The sequence below is a fragment of the Symphodus melops genome (genome assembly GCF_947650265.1).
Source record: "Symphodus melops genome assembly, chromosome: 9".
Lineage (NCBI taxonomy): Eukaryota > Metazoa > Chordata > Actinopteri > Labriformes > Labridae > Symphodus > Symphodus melops.
Genome location: NC_136699.1, coordinates 14775525 through 14789206, shown reverse-complemented (window position 1 = coordinate 14789206; position 13682 = coordinate 14775525). Strand labels below are relative to the sequence as shown.

Below are 13682 nucleotides of genomic sequence, written 5' to 3'. Positions count from 1 at the left end.
CGAAACCAAAAAAAAGCACACCAGATGGTCAGGGCAAAGAGTCCTGTCTCACAGAAATGTAACGTGTAAAGAGAAGTGTCAGAAGAGACAGGAGGACGGAGATAAAGGGGTAAAGAGAAACAACATCATCCAGAAAGAACAATATGTCAGCTGTCACCAAAAGAGCATTGAAGGGACAGCGAAAAAAAGGTCTGACAAAATGACCAGAGATAGGTCAGAAGAGGACACTGTTTGAAAATTACCCAACAACCACGTCTTCCATTTCCTTGTTTTGCTGTCCACATCCATGTCATGCTCTAAAGCTGTTTACACCATGCCTGCCACACATCTTGCTTCACATTGCCATCAGATTCAGGACTGTGCCACTCACCTGCTGCCTCTTCAGACTGTGGAGCAGCACAGAACCGCTAACAAGGTTACTTGACTGGCAGAGCGTGCCAGGTCCAGAGACAGAGGAGGCTGATGGTGGATCAGAGCCCAGTGACTCACCCTGAAATCTGTGACCCCAGGGGGTGATGGGTGTCACAACAGGATGCCTCACCAGACAGCTATATACTGGGGCTAAAGAATCTAATGGATGTTGTGTCAGAAAACTGAAGCTATTTTGGCCTCTAAGGAGAGAAAAAGTACGTCGTGTACAATTTTAAGATGCCTCATTCAGCCAAATTAACTCTCAGGAATCTTCTTCTTTTTTTATTATTCCTTATGTTTACTATTAGTATTTTATTTTATTCAGATACTTGTTATTTTAGCCTTATTTTGCATGTTAACTGTTTTTTGCCTCCTGATTGTTATACTGCAAATCTAATGCAAAAGATGAAAACTAATGCTCTTAAAATAAGGTTAATACAAAATGGTTTGTGTCACAAATGCTAACCATTCCCTCGCACCCTTGGATTTGTGATCTTTAGGAGATTTTAAATTGATACATTAGAACTGCTTATATTGTAAAAAGTTATTACAAATAGTACAAATTGTGCTTTTTCTTTTCTTCAACATGCTGCATTAGAGAGAGCAGCATTCCAGTTGTGTTCCAGCAAGAAACACTTGCGATTAATGAACAGATGTTTTCTGTGATAACAGAAAAGCACAGTTTTATTATTCAGGCTGCAGCAAAGATAACGTGGAACGACATTAACGTAACAATTCAGAATAAATGCTCAGTGAGCTCTTGGCCTCAATGCAAGATTCAGAGTGTAACCTTGAATACACACACTTCACTTTTAGAAGCAGAGATGAGAACAGCGGAGTGAGAAAAGTGGTATATTCTGGAGGAGAGATAAGAGATAGCAAGACTTGTTTGGTGGTAAATTACTTTCTCTTTCACAGCTTAAACTTAAAGACAGGGATTTGGTAGACCATAGCTTTATTTGAAGTCACGCCATTAAACCTACTTTGTATGACTCACACACAATGATATTTGTTATCAGGTGGGAAAAGGTGCACAGAGAACAACCTAATGATCAACATCAGCAAAACCAAGGAACTGATCATTGATTTTAGAAAACAAGGACACAAGAAACATCCTGATCTGCAACAGTTGAGAGGAGGTGGAGCAGGTGGACAAATCAAAGTTTCGAAGAAACAGCACATTCTTAAGTAAGTGGAGGAGCTCAAATTCACATCCAAAACGTTGGTCAACTTCTCAAGAGAAAGAGCTAAAAGGCATCCCGACTAGAAACATCACTAGCTGTCCTGGACATGGTGACGTGGCCCAGGACAGCAGGGCTGTGCATTAAATTATTAAAACCTCACACAACATCATTGCCACCTGTGAGCCTATCATCATTGATGACAATTAGTTCAGGTGCCTGAGTGCAGCCCAAAGGATATTAATAGGAAATACCTATTCCAGCCAAATCCTCACTGCCGCCTGGGAGGAGATCCAGAAGTATTCACTGCTGTACCACCAGACTGCAGAGCAGCTTTTTCCCCTCCAGCAGCAACAAATTTAGTTGAAATCTTAAGCCTTGACAAGAGTCAAAACAGAGTCAGGATTACAAAGGGGCTTCCTTGAGGGGTCTTCTTATTAAGAGTTTGCTGTAGGAGGGTACTGAACAAACGTGTGTATTCACATTTATGCATCCATCTAATATTCCAACATTCTTATCAGTACATTCAGGAGACGCTAAGACAACAACGACTCAAAAAAAACAATGATGAACTGTTGCAATATTTATTTTGATTATTTCCATGCCATTCCATTAAATTATAAAAAGACCAAATCTACAGCCACACTGTCAACTTTGTGGTGTTAAAGAAGTACTTATTGTTGCTTCCAGGTTAACACTATACTAACATTAAAACAAGAACAATGTACATTTGGAGCAGGTGCCTTTTCTTCTTGTTTTGGACCTTTTTTCAGGAAACAGCACACAGACGTGAAAGGCTGTTAGGGAGTGGAGCGTGTTTTTCATTTCTATTAGTTCTAACGTCAGCGTGCTAACTTGCAGACAAAGCAAAAACATTGACGCTATGGACTATAGCTTTAGCATGCTATGTTTGTATTCCTGTCATAACACAGCATTGGACATAGATGTTTCATTCTAGACTGAACAGGCAGAGCAACAGATTGACACCGCCATCTGCTGAGCCATGGTGCTTATATTATAAAGTCGTACAAACATCTTTTAGCGGTCCATCTCCCCCTCATGGTGCTACTTAAGCACATTAGGATCATAGAGTGCAGTGGTTTGTTTAACTTGCTATTCATGGAATTATTTTTGAAAATTGTTGTCTTGTTTGTAATTAGAACTTCCTTTTAATCCTCATTGTCTTTATGAAAATACGGCACCCATCTCAAACATTGTTAAATTTAACTTCCTGAAGTCTTAGTCCAAAAGACCAAATCTTGGTGCCTTGTGATTCACGACTGAATTGTTGCTCAACTTGATCAGAGTAAAAAAAAAGAAGAAGTTATTTTTAAATATTCTTTGTATTTACCACAACGTGGCCGTTTTTCAGAACACATCATGAATCCTGTAATTTTAACCAAAATAGGCCTTAATTTGTTTGTTTCTGGTCCTTGTTCTGGACTATTATGTGGCCATAAGAGCAGTAAGCAAAATCAACCAAAAACCCTGGAAATGAGCCACTTCAGCAACAAATGTGCTCTTTGACTTTAAATGGGTCTAATTCACAAAACTGTTTTTGTCAAAAGCCTTTTCTCTTGAATCTTTGAAGTGAATTTAAAATAACCTTCTTATGCTGTGTGTTAATGACTATTACAGCTCTTAATCGAAGATGAAGCCCTAACAACCTTTTTTCTGGTTCAGAGAGCAGCTAATGAAACCAGTTCCAGTTTGAACACATTCAAGACCATATCAATGATCTACCGGAAAGAATGGCAGGCCTGCTTCAGTGTGAAATTGTTCAAAGGAGCCAACAATGTGTAAAAATGGCCACATGATGTGTTCATTGACCTTTGAGCCTCGACAACTTTCCCTGTTAAAAAGCCATTTCTAACTTCAGCTATCTTGAATAATTTGAGCTGAAACTTCAATCAGGGAATGTGCTGACAAGTGTGACCTTCAAGGTTTTATTAATCCATTTGTCACGCTTTTTAAATTCCTTCAGTTTTTGTCCAAAGCTGTGGAAAAATGTGAAGGAACTATTGTTTGTTTGGGACGAACAAAGGTCAGCCGTGATGGTATTTATCCAGAGCTGCTAAAGCCTCTGACAGTAATAGCAACACTAGGAGAAAGAAGGTGGGAGATGTGGAGAGATGTGTTATCTCTGAAAAAAGAACGTGAATCACAGTGTGAAAGTGACACACTCACACATGAAAACGCACACATGGGCACACGTATATGCACAAACACACACGGACACGCAGACAGAGTCCTCTCCCACTCTATCACCTACAAGTATAAAAATCAACAAGAGCCAGGAAGCCTATAAAACACACACACACACACACACACACACACACACACACACATGCACACACACACACACACACACATGCACACACACACACACACACACACACAGATGCAAATAACTATGTACATGCAGTATTTATCATATGGGGTCCTAGCTGATATCGGCAGGCTTCCATTCCTTGAAGAAATTGTTTACTATTATAGGTCACCTGCAACCTGAAGTGTGGTTTTCACACACCACCTCAGGGACGTTTATTCCTGGAACGTTGCATAACGCATCAGAGGGCTCAGAAGCAACCTGGCTAAACAGGCTCCTTGGAGGAAAACAGGAATGTAAGGGGATTGAGTAGCGAGAGAAACACAGACATCAGTTGCTTCTGTATACAGCTACCTTCACTGGGATTTCATTTTAAAATTATGCAGACTTTTATGGCCAATAAACAGTATTGTCAGTACAATCACTGTCTCCTGCAAAAAAAAAACTTGCACATACTGTAGGCTATATGAAACACACAGTTGGCTGAAGAACCTCTATAAATAAAAAAAAGTGTAAGTGAGAAAAGGGTGCTTACAGATTTGTCTGTGATTTAGTGCTAAACGTATGTAAATAATTACTGCTAAGCTGATGAATATTTCTGGGTGATTATTTGTTATAACTGGAGTTGACAAAAATGAAAAACATGGAGTCCTGGTTTAGCTCAGTCATAAGAGCAGACATATTTCGACCTGCTGGCACTAAAACAAGATGTCAAATCACATATCTAATGATTTGATGAGCTGATGAGATTAAGTGCATTTGGGTGACTCGGTTATTGCCACTCCAAACACTTCTTTTGCATCAATTAGCTTCTAATATTTTAAGCACAACAGTAAATACCTGGCTTTAGCATCAAAGGGGGCTCATGTGTGTCACACACAATTGAAATATATGTCATGATAAATATCTGGTTTAGCCATATAAATGCCTTACCCCTTAAAATGTTCAAAAAAAGTGTAGATTATCACATTGCTGGGGAGTTTGGGAAGAATTTGTTTTGTTATTGTTCAGAATAAATCCTTCTATGCTATTATTAGAATCGGTACCACGTAAAAAATGAGTACAGTAAGACCATTAAACTGAACAATAGACACTTGACGTTTCAAGGAAAGAGAATGCTGCCCTCCCATTATGTATATGGGACAGTATAGTTTCCCCTTGTAACACTGTGTTACAGGTAAACTACGTTTATTCTGATTTTAGTTCTCCCTGACACATCCTTATCTCTGAAAAATCAAGATGATTGCTCACTGAATCATGCCTGTAATAATCACAGTAATACATTAATAATGATAGTATACTTTTTGATGATTCCTAAACAATTTAGACTTCATGACTTAACATCTTGTACCCCTGTACCTAAAGACATTAGCACTAATTCCACTGGCAAACATTCGAGGGCAATTACGTTAAATGTAGCAGGTTAGTTTTGTCACTCTTGAGAATGATTGTGTGTTTTCTCTATAATCTAAGAGAACATTATCAACCCTGAGGCAGGGGGCCTCAGGATAGGCATACACCCTTCACTAGCTGTGAGGTCTGCATCATAACAGGAAGCTGTATCCAAAGTGACAGGATGTTGGGTATTGTTGTTTTACTCAGAATAGAAAGTATGGAAAGTTTGAAGGAAAATCAACTTCATCCTTTTTCATCACTAGTTTTCCTGAGATCATATGATAAAAAAATTTGATGTGATAAAATCAAAATGGTTTCACTTACGTTTGCCTTCATGGACGTTCTCCTTCATTTTTTGTCTTTTTTGCAGTACTTTATGTACACTCCATTGTAGTGCAGTTATTTTTTTTGTAATGTACTGGTACAGTATGAATAAATGCATGGGTGTATCCAAGTGACTTTTGCAAAACTTTATACTACAAAGCATGTTGACACATTCAAATGTTTAGTTTTAAATTTAAGAGATACACTTTTAAAAATAATGCATTATGTAACTTTAAATTATTTTGAATGAAACAAGACAAATCATGCATACACACTTATGCTCTTTCTGTTTAAAACAATTGTTTGTAAAATTTCTCCCAGAAGAAAAAGTCTGTGAACGTATAAGACGAAACCTTTTGGCATCTCCTTGACTGGTTTTTATCAACACATGCTCTCAAAATAAATCTGACCTGCTGCATAACTTTTGTTTCTTTTGCCAAGGTAAAAGTAACAGATGTAGAATGTATTGTATGCCCCTCTAATAGCACAAAAAAACAATACAACAGAAATTCATGTAATTGCATCTAATCCTCCATCAAATGATTGCATAACAAGACAAGCTCATTTGTAATACTAATAATTACATGCGATTCCTTGGAGCCCCCTCGGGCTCTGCAAACACAGACAGACACAATGAACCTCTGTTTTGCTAAGCATGGATGATGATGCTTTCTGAGGCCAAAGCTATTTTTCTATTTTTATGCAGCAGGTAGACACTTAAGGAAAGGTCTACAATCCACTGATACATGGTGACAGTCACCCTTTAGATAATCCTAACTGTTTTTAATTCTCACCATGGGAGAGAGCTCATTGCTGGAGAGGGAGCGAGGGAACAGAGAAGGAAGCGTGATAGGCTGTCCGAATCCTCCTCCACATAAATCTACTTCTGTGTTTCGTCTCACTGCAGGATGTTCTCGCTGAGCCTCCAGACGACTCACTTTCAAGGATAAACACTGTTCCAACACACATACACCAACATCAGTGTTGGCATCTATCAAAGAGCTAGCTGGACTGCAAAATCCCAAAGCTGACGTGCTTCCAGAAGATGCTATTTACTTTACAAATATATATTATTTTATTTTATAAAAAAAGAATTGGTAAAGTGCATCTGGTGAGCAGAGTTCCAGACTGTCTATTTCATGGCAATCGTATTTCGATGACCACTGACTAGCAGTGGTGTTTGTGTGTGGGTACATCTTTTGTATCACTGACTTCTGACTAGTGCTAGGCTGCCACTGCATATGTTAACTAGACCTCCAAAGTGATTTAAGCCCCCCAGCAATAGGTTTTGTTATGACCCCCTTCATGTGCCAGCATACAACAATTCTGATTGACTGGGCATGAATAATGGAAAAAAGAATGCTGCACAAAAGGACATCCAGAGAAGTCAACATGAAAAATGTGATTTTGCAAACTTTTCCTATTTTTACCAACCAATCGGGGTTCCATAAAGTCTGTTTTTACTTTAAAAGTCATGGCCAACTAATTGGTGTCCCTGCAAGGCTGATAAAGTTCAGAGAAAACTCCTGCTGTGCTGTTTCCCATCTCGACCATCAGCGTCTTTTGATGGCTCTTTCATATTAAATATGACTACCACCCTTATAAACAATTTAAAATATCATCTAAAATAGTCTGCAGTGTAATTAAAGGATATTTCAGGATTTTTGTTAAATAATTGATTTGATTTGTTTATTTAGCACATACAGAGAAGGGCAAAGAGGAGAACGAAGCCAAATGAGGCTTACACAGAGTTCCACCTCTGTAATAAGACACAATGCCAAGAAAAGTTCTGTGAGAGAAATAAAGCACAACTAGTCCTTGTGTGAAGAGAAAAAAAATCTCTTTTCTAAGAAATCTTAAACCCAACTGTCTAAATAATTCTGATGCCTCCCGCTGTCACTATCTCACACGCAGTCTCTCTCTCTCTCTCTCTCTCTCTCTCTCTCTCTCTCTCTCTCTCTCTCTCTCTCTCTCGCTTCTCAAGTTTAAAGATGGGCTGGTCCTCAGAGTGATGTCACCTCACTCCTTTACGGCCGTTCATTCCACCCACAGCGAGCATCGCTTTCCCAAAACGCAAACGATGCTTTACGCACGTCGATGTGACCGCAGTGGAGCGACGTGGAACATTGGATTGTAAACTCTGTTGTGATATTTACGAAACTCCATTTGCCAGTCGGGGAAATCTGAAGCATCCATCATAATGACGGGCTTCCTATTTAAGGCGATTCGTGCATACAGGTATGGTGCCTTATGTGGGTTTGACTCTAATGACACTGATCTTGAGCGTTACGCACGAAACACCTCTGCGCGTTAGTAGAAACCAGCTCAGCGCACCCGGGCTTAGCTGTTTTGGGATAGAACAGGGTGCGAAACAACCAACATGATCCGAAATTGAGCCGGAATGGATTTAACGCACTATAATCGGTGTGTGGAAAACGTCTCCAACGATGAGAACACCACGGGCGCAGCGTTTACATTGCCACATACGGTGACAGCCACTGTGCTCATCATTGTGGTTGTTTCTGTGATCATCCTGGTAACTATTGTGGGTAACGTATTGGTGATTGTAGCGGTGCTGACCAGCCGGGCTCTCCGTCCGCCCCAGAACCTTTTCCTGGTCTCTCTGGCTTCAGCAGACATCCTGGTGGCCACGCTGGTCATCCCATTCTCGCTCGCCAATGAGGTCATGGGATACTGGTACTTTGGGAGTACTTGGTGCGCTTTTTATTTGGCCCTGGACGTCTTGTTTTGCACCTCATCCATAGTGCACCTGTGCGCTATCAGCTTGGACCGCTACTGGTCTGTGACTAAGGCGGTCAGTTACAACCTGAAGCGGACACCTAAGCGTATCAAGTCCATGATAGCCATAGTGTGGATAATATCTGCTGTCATATCCTTCCCTCCTCTTCTTATGACCAAACACGCCGAGCGAGAGTGTTTGTTGAACGATGAAACCTGGTACATCCTCTCCTCCTGCTTAGTGTCCTTCTTTGCTCCGGGTCTTATCATGATTCTGGTTTACTGCAAGATATATAAGGTGGCCAAGCAGCGCTCCTCCACCGTGTTTGTGGCTAAAAACGGACTGGAGAGACAGCCGTCTCAGTCAGAGACCTGCTTCGTCCCGAAACAAGACCGTTTCGAGATGGAGAGCCCCAGCAGCCAGAGCTCCGGCAGCAACCAGCCGAGGCAAGGTGAGCTGGATGACATCGACCTGGAGGAGAGCTGCTGCGCGTCGGACACCAAACCACGCAATCATCGTTTCACCAAGAGGAGAAAGGTGGAAGGATCGGACTGCTGCCCTCCTCAGAACTGCCGCCTCTCTTGGGCTTCAGCCCGGGCGTTACAGCTCTACCCGGAGCAGAAGAACCAGGCTCGGAGGCAACAGCTGGCAGCAGCCAACAAAACTAAAGTGGCCCAGATGCGGGAGAAACGTTTCACTTTCGTTCTGGCTGTAGTTATGGGGGTGTTTGTACTCTGTTGGTTCCCCTTTTTCTTCACCTATAGCCTACATGCTATCTGCAGAGAAAGCTGTTACATCCCTGGTGCACTTTTTAACCTCTTCTTTTGGATTGGATACTGCAACAGCTCCGTGAATCCAATAATTTACACCATTTTCAACAGGGATTTCAGGAAAGCATTCAAGAAAATAATATGCAGGACTTCAAAACGCACATAAACTCTTAAAAGGGTTCCTTAGACTAATAGTTGTTTTGTCTCATTCAATCAGCAGTGATGAAAAGGAAGGAACTATTGGAACTCATTTCATGGCTGACTGTTTTCATTTCAAGAAAATATTTTTTATTCTAACTACTGTTGTACCGAAAAGAAACCAGTGTTGTGTAAAATACATGTCTATGAATAAATTGTAAATTTCAGCAAAAAAAAAAAGACACAAATCCTTTTACTGCAAATATGGTCTGAGATTTTTTTTTAAATGTGTGCAACTTGAGTATTAAAAGTTATAATATATAGGTCAGTGTATAATATGTCCTGCAAACCTGATCCTTTGAACAAGAAATCCCTGGGATTGGACTAATATTTTATTCTGCAGCAAGCAGAAGGAAAAAGCTACTCCAGAGTGAAATTGAATGTGGCTGGCTTCCCGTGATGGAGGCTGGTTCAAAGTGGGTGTTTTGTGTTGGGATATAAAGAAGATTGATCTGCTGCATCTATAAGATATGAGCAGAGGGATAAGAAGGCTAGAGGCTGTGAAGGAGTAAGTGTTTGTGTGTGCGTGTGTTTGTCATGGAAGAAAGTTCAATTAATTCTTGAAATGATGAATGAAAGAAACTATCACCATGTGCAGAACGGTTGAGATATTTTTCATTATTAAAGGAAATTCAGATTTATCTTTTTTACATGCTGCAGTGAAAGCCACAGCAAGGCTCCCTTCTTATCACTGAACCCCCAAATTTACGTAAGAGTTTTATCTCGCAGCCCAACCAAAACATCACACCAGCTCACTGCAGAACAATGGCAAAGCTGAGGGCTGAGTGTGCTAAATCTGCTGGATAAATCTGTGTTTTTCATTTCAACACCTCAGTAAATATTTAAACCTTGTGACATCACAATCCTGCTATATAACCTGGATTTAGTGTCATGGGACAGAGATCGTTTGGGGGTTACTGACCAACATTATTACTTCATTATAATTATTTATTTATTTTTCTCAGTGATGAAGTGTTGAAGACATTGTGAGGAAAAAAAGGTGAACTGGACATGACAAACTATGTGAGAATCCTGAGCATGCAGGAGGATGCTCAAAAATAGAATACATCTGCCTCCTCGGTCTTAAAAATAAAATCTCTGCACACAGTTATTACTAGTAAAGCTGAACTTTCAGCAGCTTTACATCTTGGTGATTCATTGACAGATCTTTACATATAATAACTAAGCTTCTGGCTATAATCCTCTGCTTTATAAAGCTGCATCATTTGGTTTCAAAATGATCTTCATTTAAATTAGTTGTGGTTAGTTTGAAGGGATATATTATATGAAAGAAAACTTTTTTTCCCGTACAGCCTCAGACTGCTGCCAGACAATGAAGCATGTGGGGCACACAGTGTATGTGAAAGGTCGAAAATATATGATGAAGGTTGTACATGAAGCCCTTAGCTTCTGTGGGAAAACTAGGGTTAGAGAGAAGACGGCTGACCAGCTCCATATCAGCTTATTGTCTGCATGGGGTGCACTATTTTTTTTCCTCTTAGGAATGTCTTCAAAGCACTCCTGCGGCTTACTGGCGCCTCGCCAAAGATAATCATCCTGTTTGAAGGGTGTCATGCTTAAAAGAAAAAAAAAATAGCATTAACTGTTTCTTTCTGCCTGTACTGAGGAGAAATTTGTTAAAATATCATCAAGAGGAACAGAAGTGAATGTGCACGCATGCTTACTTTCAGCAGTAACATTTGAGTCATGAATATAATTAGACAGAAGCAGAGCTGCTGTGAAAAAAGAAACTTTACCTCAGAGGGATTCTCAAACTCTTGAAACAAATGAAATGTGCGGGCCATGTAGTGCTCAGGAGAGGAAGTTAAATGAGCTTTGAATCTTTGTCTTCATCTTGAAGACCCACTGAGGTGGAAGTGATGTTAATTGGGAGCTGTGTATAGTAATGCAAAGTTGCTGTGTGTTACAGGTAACTTAATTTCTCCAGAGAGCACGGCCATCACTCCTAATGTCTGTTGCATCATCTGATGAGTAAATATTTACATGGACATTCATTTAGCTTCCTCTCCATTTGTATACTGAGAACTATGCAACAGGACAAGTTAGTCCCTTGTTAAATCTTGCTTCTGAATTCAATTATCTTTTTAATCAACTGCTTCACATGCAGCAACAATAACTGAGCACAAGCTGGACTGTTCTCTGTCACTCGCTGCAGCTGACTCTTTTAATTTAGATAGTTTTGTTACGATAATGAGGTTTTTGATTGGTACAGTTATTGAATTTTCAAACTAACACTCTCAACTAACATCTTTAGCATTTTGTAGCTGCACGTTCAAAGCAAAAGGTGGCGCTTTACAATAAGTGTGGTGTGAAGGCCCAGCAGTTTAAACCACAGATCTATTAACTATTGTTTCTACGGTTTGAAGAAATCTTTCTGAGACTTTTTCGCTCTACTGATAATTTGCGCTGAATTTTGTCTTTGTCATTCAAACAGTGAATATCAACATTAAAAAAAACTTATTCAGGACATGTCTTATAAAAGCAATTTCTAACTTAATTTGAATTTAATTTTTCCATGGACCTTCAGTATACTCAAAAAATAATCCTTATGGAAACCACAACATTATGAAAAAATCCACTTTTACGGTGTTTTTGAACATACATTTTGGGTAACCTGAGTGTCTACTGACCTAAAAAATATGACATAAACCCATCCAGTCCTTTGTTTGTGGTCTGCATAGGTCTGACAACACAGACCTATGCAGAGAAAAAATCTCTGTTTCAATTTTTTGTGACATCACAAGTTAGATGGTAGTGATAGAAATACCCTCCCCTACCCTGGTAGCTCCACCCATGGACTCCACCCAAAGCTTAGAGAAAAACATTTGCGCAGGTCCGACATTTTTATTCTCTCCACAGAAGAGTGTTATCTGCAGGGAAAACTCAGTGGGCCTGTTTGAAACAGTGACAAAGGGGTATAACATGTCCTCTTCAAAGTTATGGAAAGAACACAGCTTCTGGAATACACACATTTTCTGCTATTTATGCATAAGAGTTGATAGGAATTTCTAGGGGACATTTGTCTGACAACATGACATTTGATCCCCTTGGACATACACATGTGACACTGTTTTAAGCATTTTATATCAAATGTGGAAATAGTGTTTACTTAAAAACATCCTTTTCTTCTTTTACACAACAAAAAGACTTTCAAACAAAACCTGAAGCAGATTCCTTACAATTCCTGCTAAATTAATGTGATAAATATTGTAGTTTATGCTCATTTCCTTTTATAATGACAAAATTAGTGGTTTTTGTTGTCTTTTGATTTATAGGCTTCTCCAGTATGTGCATCCATCAAAGAGCCTTTCATCCGTCCTGCACTCCAAACAAAGTTAGAGATGAGTTCAGGAGGAGAAGCAAAGCTGCATGACCCTCATCCTTTCAAATCCTCTTATGAAAGCTTAATGACAGCAACAGACCAACTGGAAAAAGTCAAAACATTTCCTGGTGAAGGATGCTGGAGGAAAGCTTCATTCAAAGTTTTTTTTTACAAAAAGAGGAAGAGCGGCAGTGTCGGCAAGCCTATCAGCAATCCTGTCACAATAGTCGGAGGAGATGTTATAAATGTTTCAAAATTCATCAGAGCTAAAAAAAAAGGAACCTCTTTGAGAGAATGACAGAGCATTTGCCTGTTGCCCTCTGCTACATTACCTTATTTGTCAGACACAATGCTGCATCTGCAGGTAATTGCGTTTTTCAATTGTCTCTAACAAGATAAGGGTTGGTGCCTAGCGAGGCCAAAACTCGAGCCGATCCCAGGAAGCTGTGTATCTGGAGCAGAGGAGCCAGTTTGTCATTAGTGTAAATCAGCTAGTGTCACGTCAAAACGGGGGTGGGATTGAGCTCACTGTCTCCAGGCCATTCTTGTATATTGGCCTCTTTACCAGACTGGAAGTGTCAAACTAAAACAGAAACCTGCAGATGTCAGATTACCAGACTTTATGTTTGTGACTGATGGAAACAAATACAGATGTCTATCCTTTAAGCCTCCCAGTCTAAGCAGGTGTATGCCTGTCTGCAGAGGTTGTCACATAATATGCAATCTGTAATAACCCCCAAATTATCAAAAGGTAAAGTAATATTGTATCCACGTGCTCCATTTGTTAGTTTTGTTCATGCAAAGCCTCTAACAAAGGTGGCCCTTCATTTATATTCAAAGAAATCACTGAGTCGCACTGCTGTAAATACAAACTGACACAGTAAACATGAAGCTGGAAAAACACTTTACTTCTGTTTTAGTGAGATGTGTTTTACATAGTGGCAGACAGTTGAGAAAATAAATGTATTTTTTATCTTTAATTTAACATATG

The 13682-nt window shown here is 39.8% G+C and overlaps 1 protein-coding gene across 1 annotated transcript; it reads left to right on the top strand.

Moving 5' to 3' along the window:
* Window positions 1–7676: 7676 nt before the first annotated feature.
* Window positions 7677–10925, top strand: adra2db (adrenergic, alpha-2D-, receptor b). Its single transcript, XM_079352417.1, has one exon. The coding sequence runs from the start codon at window positions 8042–8044 to the stop codon at window positions 9314–9316; it is 1275 nt and encodes a 424-aa protein (XP_079208543.1). The 5' UTR covers window positions 7677–8041; the 3' UTR covers window positions 9317–10925.
* Window positions 10926–13682: the final 2757 nt, after the last annotated feature.